This window comes from Bombus bifarius, unplaced genomic scaffold, assembly GCF_011952205.1.
Source record: "Bombus bifarius isolate JDL3187 unplaced genomic scaffold, Bbif_JDL3187 scf7180000008285, whole genome shotgun sequence".
In the NCBI taxonomy this organism is placed as follows: Eukaryota; Metazoa; Arthropoda; class Insecta; order Hymenoptera; family Apidae; genus Bombus; species Bombus bifarius.
The window spans coordinates 317,102-343,811 of record NW_022884568.1 but is presented as its reverse complement, the minus strand read 5'-3'; the positions used below and the strand labels follow the sequence as shown (position 1 = coordinate 343,811).

General features: G+C 42.9%; 1 protein-coding gene across 1 annotated transcript in view; it reads right to left on the bottom strand.

Annotated features, from left to right (window-relative positions):
* Positions 1 to 25,201, bottom strand: part of LOC117212178 — a 42,699-nt gene extending 17,498 nt beyond the window's left edge. The window contains 11 exon segments of the mRNA XM_033456725.1: positions 618 to 783; positions 2,566 to 2,696; positions 2,797 to 2,879; positions 3,337 to 4,014; positions 7,832 to 7,969; positions 8,970 to 9,065; positions 11,426 to 11,516; positions 21,496 to 21,643; positions 22,935 to 23,813; positions 23,815 to 23,912; positions 23,978 to 25,201. Coding sequence (XP_033312616.1) covers positions 618 to 783; positions 2,566 to 2,696; positions 2,797 to 2,879; positions 3,337 to 4,014; positions 7,832 to 7,969; positions 8,970 to 9,065; positions 11,426 to 11,516; positions 21,496 to 21,643; positions 22,935 to 23,813; positions 23,815 to 23,912; positions 23,978 to 25,010 — 3,541 coding nt within the window. The 5' untranslated portion in view covers positions 25,011 to 25,201.
* Between the last annotated feature and the right edge of the window lie 1,509 nt (positions 25,202 to 26,710).

Below are 26,710 nucleotides of genomic sequence, written 5' to 3'. Positions count from 1 at the left end.
GATAACACGTGTACGTAGGCGCGTGCACGCGGATTCCGGCGCGCGGATTCACGCGAGCGCGTGCACGCGTATACGTGGCGCCGTGTGTTTGTTCGACAGGGCTCCGCTCGGTATTCCATTTGAACACAATGAGAAAAACAAAAAAGTCCGCACGAGTCGAAGAGTGAAAAATGTTAAGACGGAATATAAAAAATAAAAATGAATGAACGAAAAATCGGAGAATTGAAAAAAAAGTAAAAAAAAAAAAAACTATATATATATATGTATATAACAAAGAGAACAAACAAGAGGAACATAAACGAAACAAATACAAAAAAAAAATGGACACTTAAAGAACAAGAACGATAGACCGGAAAAAATTCGAAAAATAATGTAGAATATATGTTCGTTAGAATAAAAAAATATTAAAAAAAAAAAAAAGAAGATAATAACCAGAATGAAACTTTGCACAAGAGACTTTGATCGTTTCAATGTCAACCAGTAATAGATAATCTATATGAATTATTATTATTATTATATCATTATCATTATTATTATTATTATTATTATATTATGATTATTATTATTATTATAATGAATTATTAAGGGCCTGCTGTTCTAGCACTGGAAAGTGGTACCTCCGGTGGGATCTGCGGACCGTTCTTTCTTCCTCTTCTTCTTCTTGCTGCCGTATCCGTAGTTATCCCTGGCACTCCAGCCGGGGTATCGTTGCTGATGGAGATGGCGCTCCTGCCTGGCCGCCTCATAATACCGCGCCTGCTCCTCCCGGCTTAGCGAGTGCCACTGCGTGTCATACCCCCAAAATTCAGATTCACAGATTCACAGTCTCACAGTATCTATCCGTGCACCGTGTGTCCCTTTTATTTTTTTTTTTTTTCATTATTCACGTCCCTTTTTTTCCACGTGTATATTTTTTACGATAAGTTTTTTTTTAAAGGAAATTTATTATCGTATTACTGTATTTTTCTTTTGTTATTATTACTCTTTAGCGACTCGTTTTTACCCTCACAGAGTGGATACACACACCAAGAGAGAAGTGTACATATTTACTTTTTTCTTTATTCGTTATGGTGCCGACCCAATTTCTGTTTGGAACCCATCCCCTAAGAAACTACCCCCTCTTTACATCGACGAGACACTTCCTTAGATCCCACCTACGATGCTCTTTTTCTCTATTCTATATTCTAATCTAGCTATCTAGTCGTACTGAGATTACTAGCAGATACGGTTAGTGCTTTGATACTTTTTTTTTTTATCAATCTCGCGGATCCAACGAAAGAGTTAACAAAACGCATGCAACTTTTTATTTTCTTTCCTTTTTTTTTGTTTGTGCTTTTCGATCGTCCTTCGAGACACCTTCTGTGGTTTCGGGTGCTCTGTGGATTCTGATCGTCTCGTGCTCCATCAAGTCAAGATTTTACTTCCAGATCAATATTACCGATTTCGTTGCTCCAATTTACACGTAAACTTCAATCCTCCCTCGATAATACTCAACGTGATTTTTTCATTTTTATGGCACTTAGTTTCTATCGAATTCTCACAAAAGCTTTGCGACATTTGTCCTCTATTAAATCCTTTTAATCTATAATCTATGGATAACAATCGTTTGGAAGAAATATGGAAGAAAATCTTGACTTTGATGCGCTTCTGCTTTACATCAGGGCTCGTTCGAATACATTTCTGAATGTTTTCCATTGCTACTACAGGAAGGTGTTTCAGCAACTAACTATTCTGAAAGTTTTCTTACATGTAGATCGTTTTTTCGTAGTCTTGAAATGAAAAAAAGAAGAAGGAGACTTGTATGCAAAATATTTCATCATAGTTAACAGCAATTTAAATAGAACTTACACAAAATGTGACGTAATTCGTGGTATAATCAAGTTTCCGTAATGTAAAATAAATCAAAATGATCGAATAGCTTTTTGTCACACTGTCAATTGGAAGTACGTGCTCATGTATGATACTTTGAGTAACCTGAGTAATTAATGATACTCTTTTGTGTCAAATATTTCCTCTGACAGATTAAATATTGTTACACTCTCGAAATTTATTACACAGGCAATATAATCCACAAATTAATCCACAAATAATGCATCGTTTGAAATCTTTATACGAAAGAGTCAATTATCAGTTTCGACTGATTACGTTTTAATATTTAAAAAGCTAAATAGGCAGAATATCGCAAAGTGATCTATCAACAAATTACTGCTAATAGTATTCCAATTATAATTATCGCGTTATTATTACTATATTTAACAGCATTAGTAACTGTATCATTTATCGCTTATCGCTTTCCACTGTCAGTTTCCTACAAGACAGAGCTTCGCACTTCGAAAAGCTATTTTTCCATTTCAACTTATTTTACCCTCGTGACACGAATCATGGCCCATCCTATACAGGAACAACCGTGATTCTAACTAAAACTGAAAGAAAAGGAATATCAAACAGACATAGATTTCATAAAAATTTCTTAGTGAACTCAAAAATCGTACAAACCCTGATGCAACAGTTTCTTCGATACTATACAAACACTTATCAACGAAAGTATAGTTCCATACTACTCACTCGTCTTCCCAATATTTGGTTGATCGCGGCGCTCTCTTTTAAGGTACACTCCGCCACGACCTTCGCCCTCATCTCCTTCATGTACAGCATGAACGCGTTCAAAGGCTTTTTTATATGGGGTTTCTTTTTATCTGTCAAACATCATCGACGGGTATGAGAGGTGGCCTCTACAGTGTGAAAATCAACGGTAAACTGATCACAGAAGCCCAGATCCGTTAAACGAGCCCTTACCTTGATTATTCTGTTGCCCTGTGTCCTGTGCTTTCGCGTTATCCGCCGGTAACGACGTGGAATTCTTCTGTTCTACCGTAGACCTATCAACAGAATACCAAAAAATTACGTTACTATCGATTTGTATCGACACGATTCCCGAACAAACTAAATTTCTTATCCTGTTATTCATTTAACGCTTATTCATACACGCAATTTTAGCTTTTTACGGGAAATAGCCATCATTGTATCACGTTTATAGTGCTATACGAATCTATTAAAATTCATAAATTAAAATTTCAAATTCGTAAACTTATTCAAATTTATGCAATTTCTTTTCTTTTATTTTCTGAACCGTTCATCTTGAACTTTTATTTATCTTATTACGCTAACGGGGGGTTGAACGAGGAAATGTTAGAAATTTCCATCGTTCCAAGATCATTATCATCGTTCAAAATCCCTTTCCATCCAGTAAACAAACTAAATTCTTCGTTTCTCTCTGCCCCATTTGGATATCAATCTACAAGCAATTTGTATTTCATCAAACATCCCCATCGTTACCGTTTGAAGTAAGGCTGCTTCGAGTCGCGGTTCAGGGGTTGTTGGTCGGGTTTCGTGCAGGATAGGGGAAAGGTCGGCGTGGAGTTCTGGGAATTGCACAGTTGCTCCGTGAGATTCGTCGTAGGCCCATCAAAATACGGCTGGGCGGGCAAGGTCAACGGGTTCCTGGGGAAGTTCTGCGGCAGTGGCCAGTTCATCTGTTGCCACATACGATGTCTGGCCTCGACCATTGCCAGCAGCTGCATGAAGTTGTGCTGGGCACCGTATGGAGGCGGTGTCACGCTCCTTGGCAGGCTCATGTTCGACATCTGCATCAGGCTGCTCATGTAGAGTGCCGTAAGGATTTTGTGATCGGCCGTGGGTAAGCCCGCCTCGCCAGCCTTCATCGCGTCCTGGAGTATCGTCATGTTTTCCTCGATCGTTTTGCTTGGATCAGGATTGTTACACTTCTCCTCGTCGATCCTGTTGATCGATGCCTCGCTGCTACCTTCCTCGATCGTCACGTTGGTCGCTGGCCCGCTCTCAGTGTTGTCGTCCTTCTTTATCACCAGGTTCAATGGCTCCAGACACTCGGGCTCCATCGCACTCGTGGGTCCCCGTTTATACCCACCGGCACGCTCGAAACTGATCCATCGAACCGCGATACACCGCGTGTGACAACCTCTACTCTGTTTTATTCTCCTTTTTCTATTTCCCCCCGTTTTACGTTCTAGTCTTTCGTTTTTCGTGTTATTCTATTCTACTCTATTTAGTCGCGTGCCAAGTATCCCGTACACGTGAACGTTCATCACGCAGTGATCGACACTGCGGTTCGAGCAACGTCTTATCATCCTTCCGCTGGCCGATTCGTCAGTGTTGCAAGCATCGTCGTAGGAGCACGTTGCCTCGCGTATCCTAACAGGATCGAGAAACTCGAGAACATCGGTATTCACGCAGCCCCTCGTTGCTTTACACTCCACCACGCTCCTAGTCTTCGCGTCTTCGTGTTCTATCATCGTATCGCACGTCGGCGAATAATTTCGACGGAACAGTCCTTGTTGTAAACAGCACACATACACGCACAACATTTACCCCCAAAACGTCTACACCGACATGAACGGCGCCTGGTTCGAGACGACGACACCGGTAGTGACCGCGTCAACCCGGAAGCAGTCGAACAAGCACTGTTCACGCCACGTCTTACTCATCGTCGTCTGCGCGTCGCGTATCGTCCATCTGAATCGCTCCATATCGTCGTGCGGATGGCATTCAAACATTCATGAGCGTCGAATCGCAGGGTAAAATGTCTCCAGGGGCGGCATCTCGTGCACGGGCCCTCCGCCGTCGGTATATATCCTCGTCTCTCTTGCTCTTTGGTCCTCTCGGTTCTCACCAGCTCCGAAAAAGAAGAGGCAGAGAAGAGAACAAAACCTCCTCTCGACGATTCTTTTCGTTTCTCTCTGTCCAAAAAGACCTTACTCCCTGGACACGATATTTTCCTTCCTTCGGCTTGCCTCCTCCTTTCGGACACACGCGCGCGGTTATATCGTCTCTCCCTTTTACTGGCACGACTTTATATTCCACACGGAACGAGCACACGGCAGTGTTACAAAAATATGATAGAAGAAAAATAAGAAGAGAATCTGTCTCGTCTTTCTATATGTTTGGTATGCTGTTGGTTGGTACTACCGTCTGTTTCCGCGTCGTGCCTCTTTTCCACCACCCTGTGTTATCCCGCATCCAGCGAAAATGCGTCGTTCCTGGCGTCGGTGGAATCACCGAGCGGTGTTACGACGATTGATTATCCGCGAGTGCGGAAGGGGCGGCGGGGTGGAGGGCTGCACCGTGGGGCCATCATCGCGATTCATGGCTCCGCAGCAACGACACCCTACCATCCGCCGATGTATAATTCGCGCGTGGGGGGTGAAGATTGCATTCTCTCCGCTTTCCCTGCGTGATGCCTTTTTTTGGCGGGCTGCGTGGCGCTACCATCGGCACCCTCACACCCCCGCCGCGACTCTCTCTGCCTGGGACCACCACCACCACCACCACCACCACCACCACCACCACACGGAACGATATATGCCACCTGCACAGGGACAGTTTCTCTTTAGTCTCCACGGATCAGCTGCTTTTATTATATATCTTCGTTATCGATCTGTCTCTTTCTTTCTTTATATATGTATATATATATATTCCCTTTTTTATTCGAAAAGAAAATGCAAGCGCCAAGAGGAAACCTTCGACATCTGCTCTTGCGATCCTGACACGTGAGTCTGATCGATCCGTGACCTCGTCTCACTCCCGCGTAGATATTCCAACGTGAAGCATCCAGTTTAAACGGAGCCCGAGAGCACGTGTATTACAGTGTATTTCTTTCGCAGGTCTCTTCCTTCCGGATCACGATCATCTACAGACGTTAGAAATTTAGTGCTATCAAATGAACGGTTGATTTTCAATCACGTGACACGTGGCTGGATCGAAGGTCAAAATGGAAGACAAGAGAGCACGCGAGGTTCACGAGGCGGCTCGTAAAAGTCCGTCGCGGCGTCCCGACGCTTCGGCGGCACGCGACGCTCCCCTCTTCAACAACGGCCCTCGTCGTCCAGCAGCAGCTGCCAGCTGATCACACGGCGTGTCTCGTGTACGGTCTTGTACACGCGTGCCTCGAATGTAGGAAGCGCGACCATGCGGCTTTGTATACGATGCTCGGGCCAGGCGATCGGCCGGGTACTAATGCAAATTAGAAATCTGTTTAAGAGGGTAATGATCAATACATAACCGGCGGCGGCGGCGGCGGCGGCGGTGCTGGCGGCGCCAGCAGGCGCAGACGCTGTGCGAAGAGAGTCATTCAATAAGTGTTATACGTCGCTCGACGGTGAAGGGGGAACGACTGTACGAGGGGTTGAACACCCCGTGACGTGCTACCCCCTATGGTCGTCAGTGAAACTATCCGTCAACCCGTGATACACTGCCAGTCGACGCTTCTTTATCAACGGACGGGCCGAACTAAGCGTTTTCCTTTATCGATGGCAGGATATCAAATCGTACCTGATAAAGAGCAACCATATATATATATATCCACGTTTTTCAGTTTATGTCCAGATAGACATCTATCTGACGTAAATCGGTCAAGTGCCTTCCTTTATCGATAAAAGGATATAAAGTAATATCCGATGGAAAGGAACCATCGATTATATCCACGTTTGTAAGTTTACGTGCAGGTTGATTTATCCGGTGCGTATCGGTGAAAGTGTCTTTCTTTATCGATAAAAGGGTATGATATGGTTGATGATAAAAGGGAAACGTTATATATTTACGTTTTTACGTTTATGTTCGAATATAGTGTTTCTCTTCGTCTATTTACGAAGAGTCTTCTTTATTGATAAAAGGATATGAAATAGTAGCTGATAAAAGGTAACCATCGTGTATTTATGTCTCTTCATTGACGTTCGTTTGTAGCGTACCTTTTGTTTTTATCCACCGATGAAACGTTTTTCTTTATCAATGGAGGGAGATTAAATAGTTAGCAACCGATGAAGGGAAACCACATCACATATTTACGTTGATTCGATTATCGATTAAGCGTTTTCCTCTACCAACATTTTACGTCTGTTTTACGTTCATGTTCATTTTCGTTATCTATCACCATCGATGACAAGGACAATGAAAGATCCTTGTAGGTAAATGTTTCGTTCGAGGATTCGTTTTATCATCGTACACAGAGGATATCGTCCAGAGATATTGGTTTTTGGTTCAGTGGAACGAAAAAGAGAGATAGTCCCCTGGTTTAGTTTCACCCTTCTGGCGTATCCATCGTGCATCCAGTAAATTATCGACTGGCCTCGGTAATGCTTCCCCCGACTGCGATATTTACCAGCGAATGCGATCAAAGCATCAGGCTTGTAGAAAGCCGTGTTATACCTTTGACAAGCTGCTCTTTGCAATATATCGATGTATCTACGCTTCTTCTCGTTTTTTCCCTCGAAACTTTCTCTCGTAAATTTCATACCAACTCCGATCGTTCCAAACAACCGAATGGTTACTCCACTCGAATTACGATACTTGATACGTTACGATTTGTTTTCAATTATTGAAATTATTAGGATGGAAAATTACGCACGATACGAAAAAGGTATAAAAAACGTGCGAAGTACGGTGCTTTCTATAATACTTGGTAGGTAAAACGATTTTCTACCGAGGTTCTATTTTTTCCTTTTCTTTCCTTTTTTTCATTGTACTCTCAAAACTATGAAATTGCATAAATATTCGCAGTTTAATTGTCAGTATCGATTAGAACTACTCCAAGGTTTAATCCGATGGAATATCTTTCCGATCAGTAGACGGTAACGGCGAACTGTTTGACTGTGTCAATTGTAGGGAAGGATCGATATTTATGTTCTGCTATACGTTATGAATGGGGAAAAGGAATAGGGAAAAGGTTATTGAAGGAGACAATATCGTTTGATTCGGTGGAATGGACGTAGGTGTCGCTGAAATATCGATAGGAACGAACCTGTGATTGTGATCCAGGGTGGAATGATCCGTTTTCGGCGCCGAGGATACCAGTGCGTGGGACGCCAACGCATGTGCGTGCGGACTAAGTCCAGGGTGCGGGGGCATCAGACCCGTCGGCGAAAACCGGTAGAGATCACTGAAAAAAGTTGCAGAAAATTTCGTTATTTTTGCCACGCTGGAGAATTATCGAATGATTATTACGATGTCGCAGTAATAATTAGACTACGAATGCTCATGCGAATTTACGCTCCCACGAGCACAACTAATTGAACTTTTCTGAACTTAACGAAACTTAAATTTTCGAATATTTTATTCATTCTTTGGATATCTTGTACAGTTTTCTATGTGTATATTCTCGATATTTTTGTATCAGGTTGTCGCAAAAGTTTCTTTCGTTTCATAAGGAAATAATAGATGCGTGACATTTTTTGTTTCATATTACTTTATTGAATCATGTATGATCCAATAGAATCATAAAACGGAAGAAACTTTCGAACCTTGAAACTTTTCCATTTTGTTCCACTGGATCATACATAATTCAATAAAATAATACGAAACAAAAAATATTCCGCATCCATTACTTGCTTAAAAAACGAAAGAAGCTTTTGGAACAGCCCAATATCTTTAAAGCTTTACATAAATGCGTAAACATTCGTAGTACCAATGATTTTAGAAATGACGTTCGGTCGATGGTTTCAGTGTTTTTCACCTCTTGAGGGATATTAGATAATTTGTCCTTAATTCTAGAGTTATTACAGAAGATATAAAAACAATCGAACGATTTCTATTCTTAATAGATTCATCCCTGATGAGGTAAAAAATGTAAGAAAGTTACGAGTGTTATTGTTAATTGAACGTGTCAACACCGTTTAAGGAATAATAATAATTTTAACAATATAAGATTCTTCGAAATAAACAGATATTACAAATATTAAATAATTCGTAATTAATCACGCAGATGATTGGTGCAGATAACTGAATTTGCAATATCGAAAGTTTATTGCAGGATGCAAGTTGAAACGTTCATCGATCAAATTATTTGTGTAGACGTAGAGAGACGCGGAGTGAAGTAATGTGTAACAGAAATTAGAGTGTTTGTATGAACTTGAGAAATCCGATTTCGATCACCTACTAACCTTGGTAAACTAGAACTTGTGATGGGCAAACTCGTGGGATATGGACTTCGGAAACCAGTGCTTGCCGGGGAAATAGGGTACATGCTCGGTGTGTGCCTGAAACGAAATCGTTGCTTGTCAAACAAAAGCATTAGTCTGAAAGTAATTGTCTTCGTACAGTACAGTCTCTGTTGTTAGAGCGGTTTTCATGATTTCTCAAGCGTTTCCTTCTCGATTACCATGTAATTTTATTTAGAAAGGAGAACGGTTAACGAATGAATTTCACGAAACTGAATATACAGAAAGCGTTGGCAAAATAACTGTAACGCTTATTCTTCAGAAAAGCAGCAGATCAACAAGTTGACTTTTTTAGACGACAGAATACATGGAATTTTTTTTTAAATTCTGTTACCAAAATAGTATTTAAGTTTCAATCTTTTTAATCAAATTTCCTTGGCGCATGTGTCTTCGTTATTTTTATTGAAGTGTCCCGACACGATGCTAATCTTCCATCTCTGAATCTCCAATCTCTGAAGTAAAAATTCATTCTATTACGATTCTATTTCAATTACCACAAAAATCATTGTGGAAGATATTTAATCTTGTAAATTTTGCTTCACAGAATTATGCTTTGAATTTTCCATTATAATTTCTTCTTCACTTTGCAATAATCCCTCTAAAAGAAAGCAATCTTGGAAATTCGAGTTCCTTATAAATTTCAACGAAATTAAAATCTTCACCCTTAAATTCAAAATTCCCGCCATCGTATTTCGTTTCTTCTTCAATTACAATCTCTTGAAAAAAGGCTGACAAATCCTTCAAACTACAATTTACAAAATTGAACACGACTTTTACTCCTTCAAACTGAAATTTCCTGCATTTCTTCATTTCTTCTTTCCACGACAATACTCCCCAAAAGGACACGAATCTCCCAAACTTCAATTTACACGATCAAATCTAAATTCCTAGCCCTTTAAACAAAAATTCCACCACAATTGCCTCTCCACTCGACCAGAAATCCTTGTGGAAGCTGTTCGCGGCGTGCTACTTCCTCGAACGCGACGAATGGCTCGAGATCGCCGGGGAAAAGCGTGGTTCCGCCCTCCTAATTGAGAAGAACGAGCCTAATCACCCGTGGAAAATCTCAATTTAGGACGATTCGAGCAGAAAGCAAATAACAAGGAGGGAGGCAGCCTCTAGAAGAGGGTTGGTTCATGCGGTCAGCGTTATAGGTGGATCGGCGACGATGGCGACTACGTCGTTCACCAGCGATCTAATAGACCGGAACTGAGAGGATGACCAAGGAAACGGAGCCGTGATTCGGCCGGAAAAACGAGAACTGAATCGAGAAATTTGTTGGCCTATTCTTCTCGAAATTCTGATTTTTCTTGCCCCCAACGCTTTGATTCGTAACTTCTTCTCTTAAGATACGGTAGAATTATTTGAGTCAGTAAGATACCTGGATCAAGTCAGGTAATTCAATGTGCTGTAGTTGGCCAAATTTGGCTATGAACGATTTTCGAGCGATTTGCGTTTGAAGATCGCGGACATATTCTTGGTTTTCTCATCTTAATGTTGTTGTCTGACTAAGCAGAAAAATATGACATAATTGAAAACGAAAACAAGATGTAAGTATTTCAGAGATAGCTGCTAAGTTGATACAGTTTCGCGGAAACGAAATATAATTATTAAGTATAATTATCAAAGCAAGAGATATTTTAACATCTTCGATATTTGAATATTACGACGAGCGATGTTTAAAAAAATGTTGAAGCAGAAATGAAAAAACAACCTTTATAACACGAGATGTAACTGCTCCCTTGTAAAAAGTGCAACTTATTCTGTTCTTCGCCTGTAGCTTTTCTCTGAAAGGTCTTGAGCATCTCATAATATATTTGCAAATTCCATAATTCTGTGCGAAGTTCAAGATTGAATTTTAAGATAACGGGGCACAGGTGACTCAAATAATCTTTTCAACGACGGAGTACGAACGCACAATCGGAAGATGAGAAAGAATAAAGGAAGGAAGGGTTGAAAAGGGGAATATCTGCGAGGTTAAATAAAAATCACGTTTATCCTGGTCGAGTGGCGCGTTCGAGGGTTGAATCGTTAGTACGCGAAAGGAAGAATTATAATATTGTTCGAGAAATTGGACGTTTCTCATGTAAATCGGTCCACTTGTCATCGAACTCGAATCCTTGGAACTTTTATTTCGCTTTAAGCGTATCTCGTATCGTGGGTATTCGATCCGTTTCTTTTATCCACGTTTCCCACAATACGAAAATATGATAAACGGCTCTTCGTTTAATCGTGACGGGGACGTGAAATTATCGGGAAATTGTAATATTCCGATTCTGGTACCTAAAGTCGACAAGAAGATTAATTATCTCTGTTATTTCATAACGAGAGACACGTAATGAGATTCGTTTAAGCAGCTTTTTGCCGGTGACGTTTTATATCGTGGTATATTGACTTACCAGGAAGCGGCGACTTGCGTCATTTCCGGACTAAGCATGGGGTACGGATATTGACCCGTGGAGAAGGGATACATGGGTGCTCTCGTCAGACCTGCAACAAAAATCAGTGATGCTGTTGTTCCGTTCTCTTCAAAAGTTCCTTTATCTTGTCACGAATGTTAAGTAACTAGATATGCCAAGCGATATCGCAAAATGTACAACGGGGACATTGAAAAATATTAATGCAAATTATACATGATTAAACTAAACTTATACTAAACTTATACACTACTAAACTTATGATACTAAACTTATCAGCGCCGGTCAAATCGACCGTTTTCGAACTTCTACACAAATTTAATCATATTTAAACGTTATCATATCGCTTCATAATTTCTGACCTTTGCCTAAAACAAGCATACAATATATTTTTTGGTATTTACTTTTAGTTTGCTTTTTTCTTTCCTAAGAAAAAATTGTATTCTGCCTTGCCTACCGCGGGTGGTCAATTCTATCGAACGATTTTTACTTCGTGAATTTTGTTATGGACCTAGAAATTGTATATGAAGTAATAATCGTACTGGATAAAGATAAGATTGTCCATTGTTAATATCGAAGTGCTTTCTAAATAGTAACATCGAAATTTAAATAATTGAATAATATTGGTACACTTGCTAACGTCGAGGAGTAATTCTTGCAATTGTAATTTGCAAATACCTGAATACACGATTGAATAGTAAATCAGAAACGCGATATATAGCTGTATCAAAGTCCATTGTCTATCTAAAAATAATAATAACAAAATTGTATAAATTACTGAAATACTATAAATCCAAGGATTTTCCTCTATTAATTCAAGAAACACAACTTTTTGTAATTAAAGAATCTCATTTAGTGACATATTTTAAGTGATATTATTTAATGTTTAATTGCCATCATTGTGGACGACTTTCTAGAGAGGATATATTTTTATGGGGTTGATCGGTACGCCGACGGCGTCGCGTCTCCTGGCCTCGCATCAACGGATGCAGGATAAACATTATTATGGACGAGATCAAAGTAGAACGATCCTATTGGAGAAAAGGAGGACTATGTATTTAATATCGAGCCGTTTTGCACTACAAACACAAATCGGATGACCCGGCGAGCGGACATTGATCGCTGGCCACGGTCCCCTCGACGTTCGACATTATCATCCGTCTAAAGAAAGTCTGTTTGATAACAATTTGCATTCTATATCATATTCGTAAATGATTCTCAATTGTATTTCTTAGAATATACATTAGAGAATGTTAGGAACGTTTATGCGAAGAGACGAAATCTTTTCTACATGTTCTGTAAGAAATATTTGTCCCTATAGTAAGGAAAAGATTTTATCTAAATGTAAGTAAAATAGCGCGAATTATTAATTAAAGTGTCTCTAAAAGTTCTTGAAATTATATGCCCAATTTACTCCAAGTTTAGAACTGACGCGAAGCGTATTAAAATTCCCTAACAGAATTCTCTCACGTACAATCAGTTCCTCCAAATCTAAAACTAGTTTCTCCAAGCAGAAAGATCTCCATAACCCATCAGGAAAGAAATAGAAAGATCGCTATCCGTCCCTCAACTCGTTCCACTCTGTTGATTGTTATGGAAAACCTTCTGTGCCCGCACTATCATCTCGGACCGTCGTATAATGGAGATATTACGCGAGTGAACCAGAGGATGAAAATCACTGTTACTCTCTACAATTCGAAACGTATTAGAAGCCTTCAAGATGTTTCTTGTACGCCGATAATGTACCAATAACGACCTCAAAAATCCCGATAATTACATTTTAAATTTCCAACCAGTAGCCCAACCAACAAAAGCCCCATCCAGCAAAGAAGAAATAAAAAAAAACTGAATATCTGTTGTTGGAAGCCAGACTCCACCCTATCGATAATTACTGGAAACCCCGTGTATCCACACTGTCGCCCCGGATCGTCGTTACACGAGGCTGATGACGTAGGTAGAAGGAAAAGGGGTGCGCGTAGCTTTCACAGTGGCGGTATCTAATACATAACCGGTATACGTGCTGCAGAACCGGTCGCGGCCCCCGAAGAGCCCCAGAAACGTCGACTGCCGCCTATAAGTGGGGTGCCTTTGGCGAGGCGAAGTGTAATTGGCTTCATAAGGGTCGACGAGAAGCGGCCGGAATATCGGCAAGCCCTGAAACCGCTTGACGAGGCCAATACTTCTCTCTTTCCTCCCCTTGCGTCGTCGTTGCCCCTCTATAACGTTCGTATACTGTGGATGGACTCTCTTTCCACCTTCCACCCGGTTCACCCCACCTTCGTGTTCTTCCTTTTTGCATTTCGAATATGTCCCGAAGGCTACCGTCCCACAAGCGCGACTCTCCGGTGGCGCACGAAATCGGTCAACGCGTGGTTTTCTACGATAGGGCCACTCCAAGCCCTGCAGTGTCCGGATAACGACCGTGTCTATCGTTGGACGAGACAGAGAGGCAGAGATGCTGTGGCTCTCGATTAGCGGACAGGGTTGCTTGCAACGTTTCGAGAGTAGAGACGCGCGATGAAAATCGAAGCTTAAGGGAACACGTTGCTAGAGCAAGTTCCGGCTAATTGAGCGTTTTGGGACGTTGTAAGCGTTGTATGGTTTTGGGATTGAGGCGAGGCAGATTGTTCGATGATAGGTGTTATTTTGGCAGACTCGTGGTACGGTTTGATGGAACTTTGGAAAGTTAGCGTAGATTGTATCGCAAGTGTAGTATGTTATGTTTGGTATAGTCTGTTTGTTATACATATCATGACATTTTTGTATCTTCTTTGTTATGTTCTTCTGTTTTCTTGATTCGATATCTCTTGACGAAGTTAGACGAATAATTGGTCATTGATATTTTCAATACACGTTTAGTCCTTTTCAACGAGGAATGAAGTAATATTTTGTTATGTTTAGTATGTTGATATATTCTTTGTTATATGTTTTCTTGTTTGTTATACCCTATGTTGCGTTTGTTATAATTGGAGGATGAAGAAGAATAGACGAATTATCCCATTGATATTTTCAATGCGTGTTTATCCTCTTTCCAACGAAGAGCAAGTAATACTTTGTTTATGACAAACAGTTTAACTGTTATTAATTATCAACATTTGCTAATCTTCGTATTCTTGTCTATGCATAACTAAATTTATTCCTCGAAACGTTTCTCAATCCTTTAATAACAGTTTCCCTATATCTCCTTCTTCTTCTTACTATTTGTCTGTCCATTGCAGAACGATCTACTTAAACCTATACGTTCCACTTTGCGCTTCTATTCTATTATTTTTCTAATTACTTCCATTATCAACAACTTATAGACTAATCTACCAATAACCCCCCCCCCCCCCAACGAACCAATTCAAATCGAGGCTTACATTCTTAATAACAACTATATCGAATTAACTACACAGCCTTAAGAATCATCTTAATCTCTCTGTTAACTTCCACCTTTTATTCCTAAAATGGAACCTGTAAGACTACTACCTACGATCGAAGATGATTCATTAGCATTCGAAGTAAAGGGTTGCTAGCCGATCTCCTTGGACCCGGAAGAATCGATGCCGTGAAACGGAAGACAGACGAGTCGATATCGAGACCGAGAGACTCGATTCGCAGACTGAAAAGAGAAAAATGGTCTGAGGGGGTTGGTTGGTTCAGTCAGCTCGTGGAAACGCAGGAAGGGGTCGTTATCTGTCCGATATCGTGTACGAACAAGGTAAGGGACGAGAATTAGAAGTACGAACCGCGGCTGAGTGCAGAGCAGAAGAAGAACTGGATGATATAAGGGAACCTACGGAGGGTTGTGGAGGCGGGGGCCAGGTCGGGTGGGTTGAAAGGGGTGGCTCGTAATATCCTGGCGAGTCCGCGGGCTCCGTCATGTGTGCTTAATCACTTTCCAGTCGACTCGGCAGTCTGCAACCCCATTATCGGGGTCTCACCACCCGGAAAATTACTCTTTTATTCTCGAACAACTCGAGCTCCCGGTGTTCCGTATACCGCGATATTCTCTGTCTTTCCGTCCCTCGTCCCGCTTCTATTCCTTGCCTTCTCCCTCCGGTCGACGACTTCGATGCTTTTCGACTATTTTTTCTTTTTCTTCCTATTTTATTTCGTAGAAGAGAGCGGACAATTCTGTGGTTTGCTTTTCACTGATTTAGTTGCGACTATTACACGATATCGTTAACATTTAATCGGTTATAGTTACCGGTGGAGAACTATGGGGTTCGTGCCTGTCTCCGCAGGGGAGGAAACACGTTTCCCGGGGCGAAATCGACAAAGGGATGGTTTTTGAGACGGAGGGTTAGCATAGGTACCGTTGCAGACTCTGCTGCTTTAATCGTGTCTCGATATCAAAGACTAGTATGAAATGGAGATTATTGTGAAAACGTATATACGTGTGTATAATTGAATCGCTGAACGTTAAGATAACTATTACCTAGAAATTTCTTTATGTGGAAATTTGATACGAACAATTTTACACAACTATTATTATCAACGAATTGACAAGTTACAAATTCTAGGATAATCAACAGGATAATCAAGTAACTTTGAATTCTTCAAATTTCCGTGTAAAATTTCATTCGTTTCATTAGTAAACTTGTTACACTGTTGTGTAATGAAAATCGTATGGTGTAAAGATATTTATTAACTTTGGTAACTCGTAACTTACGACTCGCAAAACTTCGCTAACAATATTGCGTAAGATGTAGTTCGTAAAAAAGGCGGTTTCAACGATCCTAATATTCTAATCTTGAAACCAACGAGAGGATCGTTAGTAGGAATCCGCGAAAATCTCAAGGGCGCGTACTTGGTTCTCCCCTCGAAGGTGTAGGGCTGCCGAAAGAATAACTTTCGCGAAAGAAGGACCTCGTTCTCGGGCTGACTCGCGTACTCGAGCCGAGGTACTCGACGTCTGCTTGCGATGACGATACGTTCAAGTGGTATTTTAACACTCGAACGAGAGGAAAAGTGTATTTACGGCGGCGCGAGGCCGCGACACACGCGTGGAAAGCCCGACAAAGATGTCAAAGTGACCGCTCGAAGCGGCGAGAAAACTGGAGAACCTACTCGTGAAGGATTACGGTGCTCGAAGAATCGCAGCCACCGGTGAAAGAGGCCGAGTGGCTTTCTGCTTGTAACACGCGCGCGCAGGGGTGCCACAGGGGTGGCTATGATACTCCTCCTGGTCTTGTTTGACGTTCTATTATGTCCATTAATCGACTGGGTTGATTTGCTTTCGAGAGAAGATTCGTGAAGTTAGTGTGGCTTATTCTTGTGTAACGGAATAGGGTGCAAATTATTTGGGGTGCCTTTTGTGAGTTGCCAGTAGTACGTTTGAACAATCGTAACTGCTACATGCTATTATCGCAGCTGTTTATGATGCTTATTGTGTAGGAGAGATTCCGGGTTGGTTTAGGTAACAGGGGAATATGATTATTGATATTAATATTCGTATTATTATTTTTGTTAAAACGGTGAATTCATGTAAGATTTAATGAAAGATACGCAGTTGGTACATCACAAGATAATAACAATTGTTCGGAGGAATTTAAGGGTTGAACAATATTACACTTGTTTGAGTGCCATTGGTGAAAATTGTTTAGCTAATTGAGGGATAACTGAGAGGGTTAACTTGCCTGTATAATTTTTAACATAACTGCACGACTATTTTTGCATATAAATTAGCATAAATTCAAACCTAACAAGTCAGTCAATTGCCAAACCTCTGAAACTCTATCTACATCGGAAATTGGCCACGTCAAATCGTACCAACCAAATATACAGAACTATCAGAGCAAAAAAGGCAACAGGAGGAACAGTACGAAGAAGCGGCTGATAATCGCGACGGAAGCTCGAATCGACGGAAGTACTACGAAAAAGCGAGAAAACTTAAAAGAGAAAGCTCGCCTACGTTGGGGGAGGGGGTGGTGTGAGAAGAGGAAAATTAAGCGGATCAATGGTGGAGCAGGGACTCGACGCTCTCGACTCTCTGGTACCCTAAAGCCCACCTTTACTGTCATCACCCAACTCTTTTCTGTTTCATGGAATCCTGGAATAAACACGCGGTGAAGATATAAAAGTGCAGCTAATTAGAAATATATTCCTGAAAGCGAGAACATCGAGCGAGAGAAAGAGCTGGGGCTGTCTTCATAGACGTCGACTGGTTGGTTTCGAACGCTGGAGAGACAAACAGAGAGAGAGAGAGAGAGAGAGAGAACATGGAACAAAGCGAGAGAAAAGTCGAAAAGCAATGCGTTAGACAAAGATATACGCGATGAGTAACACACAGCGACATACCAGAGCGACCTTACGAAAGAGGACGCACAGAGAAGTAGAATATGGACCGAAGCGAGAGAAAATCTGGAAACTAATGCGTTAGACGAAGATAGACATAGTTGAGTAACACGTACATACAATACGAACCTCCGGGAGAACACACGAGCAAGCAATGGTGCAATAAAGTGAGAAAACCAGCAAGCTAGTGCGTTAGACAAAGATAGGCATAGTGAGTAACACGCATACAGACATAGTAAAGGAACGGAGAGGGAAGGAAGACAGGGACGAAGAGATGACGTGACGTGGGAGGAGGCAGAAGAGGAGTAGAGAGAGGTTAGGGGAGGGTCTGAACGAGAGAGGTGGTGGCAGTGCTCTTGGTCGGGTGCTACGTAGCACGAGAGAACGGGTGAGTGAGTGGGTGGTGGCTGAACAGAGCCGAGAACTTCCTAGAAGAGGAACGAAGAGGAAGAAGATTCTCTCGGTGGTTGTAGGAGAGGGAAAGAGGAGAACGAGGGTGAACTCGAGCTTAGAGGGAAGGAAGGAGCTGGAGGAAGTGTAGGAGGAGAAGAGGGTGGGGACAAAATGCTCGCTCGTTTGCAAGACAAAGAACCTGAGCCGCCGTACGAACTCGTAGTCGTGCATAAACGCTATCAACCCCATCTACATATTCCAGGGACCTAGGGGACGTGGGTGAGCAGAGGGTGACGCGAGAACTAGGCCCGAGGCAGAAGGAGAGAAGAGAAAGATAGCGCGCACGCGCGCAGACACGTCCAGAATCTCCGGGTCGGCTTTCTGTCTTCGTTTCTCTCGATTTTTTTCCCTCCTTTCGCTGTTGTAAGTTGAAACGATCGCTTTAGGTGGAGACGAACCGAATTCGAATCGTTCTCCTTCGGCGATTTTAGTTTTGTAGGGAGAGAAACGTATTGTAAGGATAATGGAGCGTAATAGAAATTGGTGGATGGGGTGGTTTCGGTAAAGTCAAAGGATGTGGAAGATTTCGAAGTTTGTGGTAGTTACGGGGATAAAAAGAAGGCTAATTTGAAAATAGTACTACTCATACTATTGCTTTTACTACTAACTTTAATTCAGCTGTGCAAGATGATCCTGATTAAGAAATACCAATTTCGAAAGTTAATTAACAACTTGCCCGCAAATTAATGCGAGATCACGCGATGCTACAAAACCGATTCTCATCTCTCTCGACCTAAAATAAAGAATCAGAAAACAGGACAAGTATGCCTGAAAAATTCCGTGTCACCATCAAAATCTACCACTATTTACTAGTTTCCCAAGCTTCCTCTTACCCATACTTGACATTAATTATCCTTAATTATAATTATCCTTTTGACCAGGTTCTACATTTCGTTATTATTATTATTCATTCATAGGTCTTATGTTGATATTTATTTCGCCTATTAAATACTGTAACGGGTACTGTACTTTGTACATTTTTCATATTCCTATTATGTATATTCTATGCATTATTTTCGCAGCTGTAAATCTCCCATAAGCAGGGTAAATACAATGGTGTACCGATACCATATGTAACCACCGTAACTATCGTTATCTGTGAAGACCGTTGGTACGCGAAGAAAATACACCGGTCATCGACTATTAATCCACATTGGCTGGCGAGATGATAGCGAAGGGTTCCCAAAAGAGGCAGGGGAGGCGGTCTCGGGGGCGGGTGCAACGAGAGTAGGAAGAAGAGAAGCTGTAGAAATAGAGAGGCGGGTTGAAACCCCCTTGACCCGGCGCCAGAGGGAGGCTGCATGCCTGGCTGATTAGCCTAATGGTGAGTTCTCCTCTTATTCTCCTACTTGACGCCAGTTCGCGAGCCTCTCTTCTCTCTCTTATCCCACCACCGCTTCCGTTCTCGTCTCCCTCTAACCTTCTTTGTTAACCTCTCTAGGGACGCCCGGTCTCTTCCTACTTCTCCATATCTCTCCCTCCGAGTTCGAGCCGCGGCATCGACAGCGGACCCTTCACTCGATAAGAAATATTCCTTCAATTAGAACCCCGCAGGAATACCAATGTTTGCACGACCACCACCAAACGAGACCACGTAGAGACACAGACGTGTTTTAATTTGCCTCGAGAGCAAAAGACACTGTGCAGCTAGCTCGCTAACCCGGCCTATGTACGTAGCCGACTCTTGAGAGGAGATTCTCTTCTTTGGAGGCTTCTGGAAATGCTGGATCGTTTTATCATACGGCGAAGGCTGCGGAGATTGTTGGTTTGTTTTCGAAGAGAATTCTTGCTTGTATATTTGCTTGATTTGAAGTGGAATTATGTGGGTAAGAACGGAATGCATCTTTCTAGCTTCCGGCTACGTGATTGGAAATTTCGACATCGATATTTTGAAGATAAAAATTCCCATATTACTATACTTTTTTTAAAAACCAATTTTTAGAAGAGTTCGTTTTATAGCTAGATACTTTGTTTAAAAACAAGCAACCGGATTAATGTTTCTGATTTCAGTGATTTTACTTTCGCTTGGATAATTCGAGTGTTAAGTAAAGAAATTTCTTGAAACGAAACTTCGAATTAAAGTTGCTCATTTGAGTACGGTTTAGATGAAACGCATCGATGAAACATGTTATCATTTGAATCGTTTCGTTGCTTATTGTTGGTCGAGACAAGCCGCAGACAAAACCTGTTTGTATTGTTCGTCTAGGACAGGGACGATGTTTAATATTTGCGCGGATCGATACAGTGAAATGATACGCGAAGAGTTTACCGCTAGTCAGACCGTGTTGCTCTATTACAGGGAACGAGAGAAGTATTCCATCAATTACAATTTGAGAGAGTTGTCAATATTTGCGCCGACACTAGTGGTTTAACTTCGTAAAAGAATTATTGATTCAACCGATAGAACGGGGTGGAACCTCTCTGTGTATGTTTTGCGGAAAGTTGATGATGGTTTAAGGTTAACTTCCAGAATCAAGAGGCAAAGGGATGAGGAGTGCTGTTGGATGCCAATGCCTCACTTGGAGTTTAACAATTACACGATAGCTTTATGGCCACATTGTATTCATAAAATTAACACGATCTTACTTTCTTCTAATTGCAAACATTTATTGGTAGTTTTGTTACTTTAAAGTTCGAAATTTCAGAGATGTAAAAATTGAATGCACGTAGATTGAACACACGTTTTTGAACCCGATATGCGAATCTTCACAAGTTTTAGAAATTTAAATCTGAATTTTTGACATTTGAATTCGAGTTTCTGAAATTTAAATTTGAAGTTTTGAAATGTAAATGTGAATTGTTGAAGTGTAGATTAGAATCTTTGAGATTAAAATTCGAATTTTTGAAATGTAAATTCGAAGTTTCGAAGTTTCAATTTGAATTTTTGAAATTTAAATTTCTATGTTTAAATTTGTACTCTCGGAATCTCGTAGATTCGAAACTTCTACTCCCTTTTATCGCGTGGTTATCAAGAACTGAAGACCACCGAAACACTTCTTCGAAATGAAGAATTTAGAATTCGGAGATTAGCAAAATTAAAGTAAAAAAAGATCTCTCCGTGTAGATCAAGCCCGTTTTGAATGAATATTTCATTTTTCAGAAACTCCAACTTCTATAATTTTGAAATTTCCAGTTTTAAATTTAAAAGTACCCGTGTAAATTTCAATCCTACTTCAACCATTAATTCGACCACTGAGTTCAATATTCCCCCTCCAAAAATTTCCAATACACTGCTGCACGAAAGAACTAAAGAAAAAAACGATGTAACCATCGTTGAACCTGTTCGAAGATACAATTTAAAGGCGATATTCGGTACTCACCTGCCGCTGCGGCTGCTTTACCCGCATCGAGCGTCCCGTACGGTGGAATTCCCATATGAGCAGGCGGTGGCTGAGTCAGGTGGTCCCCATTGGGGCAGAAGAAGGGCAAACCGCTCGGATGCGTCCCCGCCAGGCCCATCTTGCTCGCCTATAAATCAAACAGAGAAAGGGGAAACGGTTAGCATGAACGGGCGTTGTGAAATCGAAAACAAGTATATATCCGGCGTCGTTTTCGACACGGTATAGCGTACAAGCCTCGCGTGTCGACGTTGCATTATCGTTATCGAGTAATTAATTAATACGGTGTTGATTAATGCTTCGTTAATGCAGCCAGGTAATTAGCAATCCGCCAGGGGATATCAATTAATTAATTGATACTCCGGAAGCATCGACAGGTGTTTGCGTGAGACGATATAAATTGATTTCTTTTCTCCATCACCTCCCCCCTATCGTTTGATCGATGATGCGCCGCCTGTTTTGCTAATTGAACTTCGAAATTTCAAGATATCGACGCGTTATGTAGAAGAAGATTAATCGGGTTTTAATTTATGGATTATTTCTCCGTTCACGTGTCATTGAGAAATATAAATTTAAAATATTCAAACATTGGAATATTCAAAAATATCGATACCGTTTCAATATTGAAATATTAAGAACGCGAAACATGTATAATTAAAACGGATCGTAGAGGTTAAAAAATAAAAAGACTAATATCATAATTGATCCCTAAAAACGAAGAATCCCCGATTGATCAAGTGGTGACTATAAAGTTATCCTTGATCAAACAACGATCAGCCAGTTACCATCAAAACCATCCCATTTACCACAACCTTCCTATCATGAACAAGTTGGCTTAACGATCGAACAAAGGTAGTATCCGATTCTTTGATCGGCCCCTGTCGAGTACCATTTCCGTTCCTCCCTATTTAACATAGACATTAGCATCGTTGTCCTTGACGGCATTGGACGAGTCGTCCCATCGGCGAGGAGGACGACACGGAGGACTAAAAAGCCCTCGTTCTCTCGTCGAGGAGGAAATATAATATACAATTCAATAAACTCTCGAAGGGGGAAAAGCGCGCTTATCGAGAGGACGAGCTCGAGCATTAATTTGCAAAGACGGCGGCAGCGGCGCGCGCTCCTCGAACGTTCGAGGGTTCGTTCTCTCGTTCGGCTTTCCATTCGCCGGCTTGACGACGTATCGCCGAATTCGAGTGGCCCTTCAACGTCCTCTCGCGCGACGAGTCTCATCCCTTCTTGTCCCTTCTCCCTTCTCTCTTTTCCTCTTCCTAACAGTCGAGCAGAGAAGAGAATTAGTTCAATCTAGGCACGGCGCGAGGCTTGCAAGGTCGCATAGCCTCAACCCCACCGAGGTTTCAACTCTCGCGGCGGCGATCGATACCTTGTCGAGTGGTTGTCTCTTATCAGTCGGTGCTTACCATGAGTGCGGCGGTATCGCGCATCGATCTGACAGCGAGTAATAGTCCTGGATCGAGAGGCTCCCGCTCCATCCAAGTCAGCACCCTCGACAGTAGACCGACGGTCTCTTCCGCGGTCGGCTCGTCTTCATCCTCCTCCTCTTCCTCGTCCTCCTCGTCGTCTGTCCCTTGTTGCTTCCCGCCCTCGTAATCGGCCCACTTCTCTTCCGCCTCGATCTTCACCCCGCGGCAATGATCCTCCTCCAACTCCTTCTTCCTGACGCACCAAGCTTCGCTGCTCTCGTCGTCGAGGATCCATTTGCTCAGTTCGTCGTCGCTGACCTCCAGACCCACTTCCCGAGCGACGTTCTGCAGCTCGACTAGAAGCATCCTGTCTTCCTCTTGATCAGACGCGTGTATCCGAGACGATAAAGTGAGGCCGATGATGTTGTTCGAACAACCGATCGAGGGGTCATCGCGATCTCGCGGCAGGATCCAACTTCTTGCGAAGGTTTCTGACCTGACGCTGAGCCATGCTCTGTGCAGATCGGCGAAAGCTTCCTTCAACGTGAATCTCTTTAAATACGTGGTTAAAGTATCTGTTTCTTTATTAGGATTGGAGATTTTCCGATGGACTCCGTAGCAGGCTCTAGAAAGAACACCCGTTGCCAGTCTGACTCTTAACTCTCTAATTACGATCCTCATTTCGAGGCAATCTTTCGGTACCACGAACAACCTGACTAATCCATCCGCAGCCACGCAGTCAGCCTCTTGTGGCAAATAATCCGCGGTCTCAGCGACCAACACAGCTCCGTCGGGATGCATGGCCATCGCCGTCACGGCAAACTCTCGATGGAACCACCAGAGGAACAGATCCACCGTGAGAGAACCCCTGCCACCACCAGCGTAGATCACAGGCTGGCTGAGCATGTTGACTCGTCTGAGGCAACGTGGCCGCCAATGGCGACCGGTTACCAGCAGTCGCGTCCTGTGGTGGCCCTCGTGATCCGCCGCCCCCACCACCCACACCCTCTCGGAATCGCCAGCTGTGGAGGTGGCGCGACGTCGTCCAGGCAGGTCCCGCCAATCCAGGAAGGATACATGTGCGAGGTAGATTCTACTACGGTCGTAGCTTTCCAGAGCGTTCCTCAGGCTCTCTATAACGGACGAATGAGTGACCGGAGGGCAGCCTCTTATATTAGCTTGCGTGAACTGCTCCGTGACCTTGTCGGAAGTCGTGGAGACAGAAGAGGAGAACGGCGAAGAAGAGGAGACCGTCGAAGAAGTAGGAACACAAGTAGACAACGTTGATGGCGTAGCAACCGCAGATTTCTCCGTTATCACCTCTCTAACACTTCGTGACCTGATGAAACACTGTCTCTCCTGTTTCCTTTTTCTGATTCTATCTTGATGTGACTCGTTACCGTACCTTCCAGAATCCACCGTATTTGCTTCTTCGTTCGTTCGATCATTTCCTCGATCGTTATCTTTGCTTGAATTATTCTCCCGAGAGATAGCTCCGGTAGACGTAGACGAGGTGGAGTGTGCCGGCGATGAGATGCTCGACGGAGGCGAGATAGACCTTCTAGACGACGCGTCCGTGAAGGAGGACGCAGCTGGCGAAGACAGAGACGTGGACGAAGATACCGTACCATCGCCTTGATTGGGATCATCCTCGGTAGTAGCGATCCGCTCGCGGCGGCGTTGTCTGCTGGTCGGCCATCGTTGCACCAGGGTGCCGTTTTCACGGGGCTCGAGGCCACTCTCCAGGGGCTGGCGCATGCGCGCCGCCCACGACGATCGACCCTCGCACGCTGCCACCGCAGACTTGCTCGTTCTGGTCGTCGTTGTCGTCGTCGTTGTCGTCGTTGTTGTCGTCGTGGTACCTTCATTCTGAGACTGGCCACTTTTAACGGTTTTCTCTTCTTCGTCAGCCACGTCCGTTGCCTGTCCTGTTTCTACCTCGGCTTGTCGACGTTGCTGGTCATGATGATGATGGTTTGGCTGATGACTATTAGCGCCACGTATAGCGATAGACCTCGATTTGGAGGTCGACCTGGCGTTGAGGCGCGTGCACTTGCTGCCACGGGGCGACATCGTCCACGGCGGAAGCGTTCCCGCGGCGGAGGAATCTCCTGGCCAGCGGTGGCCTGCGAATCCCACGGATTCGGTGAGCGTTGGCGCGCGCGCGACCGTTCATCCACGGCGTGCCGGCTTCGCCTACCAAGCGATGACTGAGCGAGCGGCCGCGACGCAGCCGTCAAAGGCCGGAGCGGGAACTAGAAGGCTTTGATGTACCGCCGCCCCGGCGCGCACAAAGCGAAAGCGGCCCCGGCTCGTTGGTTGGCATGCCACGGGGGCGGGGGCGGATAGAGCGAGAGAACGGGAACACGGGCGAGCGCGCGCCACGGGTACCCAGTCAGAGAGAGAGTCGGAAAGAGAAAATCGGTGCGAGAGCAGGAGAGAGAGGTACAGCAGTGCCGACAGGAGGAACTGGGCGGCAGGAGGAGGATGAAGGAGGGAATACTCGCAAGCAGTTGCGAGACAGAGACGGAATACACCGCCGGATGTACAGTCACCAAGTGCTTCGGAGAAGGTTTAATATCTCTCTCTCTCGCTCTCTCTCTCTCTCTCTCTCTCTCTCTCTCTCTGGTGATAAAGATAAAACAGCCAGCGGAATTAGCGTATCGAGTCGCGGTGCTCATTGATCTCATGGTGACATCGTTTATACATATTGCTTCTTTATCTTTCTCTCAAATTTCGTAGGTTGCAGTTTGGAATTATATATAGATTGGTGTTTGTAATGTTTGCGGTTTCAGGTTTGTTTGTAGATTGTGATTTTTATTTCACACTGTCGTTATTTCATTGTACGTACGTATTTCTGACGAGGTGTACATGAAAGAGATTTCCATGATAAGCGAGAAAGGTACATACGTGTTTAACGATGCGAGGATGATAAGTTAGGTGAGGTTAGTTCGAGGATTTGGTGATGTATAGGTGGATGAACGTGAATAGTAATCGATGACCTATTTTAGAATCTTCTTAGGCGAAATTCTGTTGTCGGTGGAGTTTCATCTGCTTCCGACTTTGGTAGATTGGTAGAACGTATTTATGAAATCGTAGAAAGCATGTTCAAAAGACGTTTAAAACAATTGACGTTATCATAGGACTTCGACAGAGGAACTGGCAATTGAATTTTAATTTGAAGAGTACGTCTCGATGAGGACTCTATAGAATTTGGAGAAATTCATCTTCGTATCTGTTGAAGTGGGTCTCACTTCTAGGAAAACTCTACATCTTCTCTAGTGTTTAGTTTTTCTTAGTCCTGCGAAAGCTACAACTAGCGACGAACGCGACGCGTTCGTTGGCCCTGGCACAACGGTTCTCTTTCCAGCGGCTTCTTTGGTCTCTATTGTAGTACCGCGGAAAGATCGCCGACATACACACAATGTCGACGATAAAGCGCAAGTGTCGAAAAGCCGAAAGGGCCGGAAGACTTCAATAGGCCTAACGACCATCGATATATTTTCGGCACCGCAGTCGTTGGTCGTCAGTTAGCCACCGGAGAGTCAAGTGTCGAGAGTCGTTAATCGACAGTCGAGAGTTGTCGCAATCATATTACATTACCGCATTAAGTTCACGTTAAATAATTATCGTTTTCCACTGTAATAAATCCATCTATCAATAAATTACCATATTAGGATACAGATCACTAGAAATCCTAATTTCTAATATTTCTGAATAAAGAAGTACTATAATACATTCATCCACGCATTTCCTCTCTCTATTGCGAGATA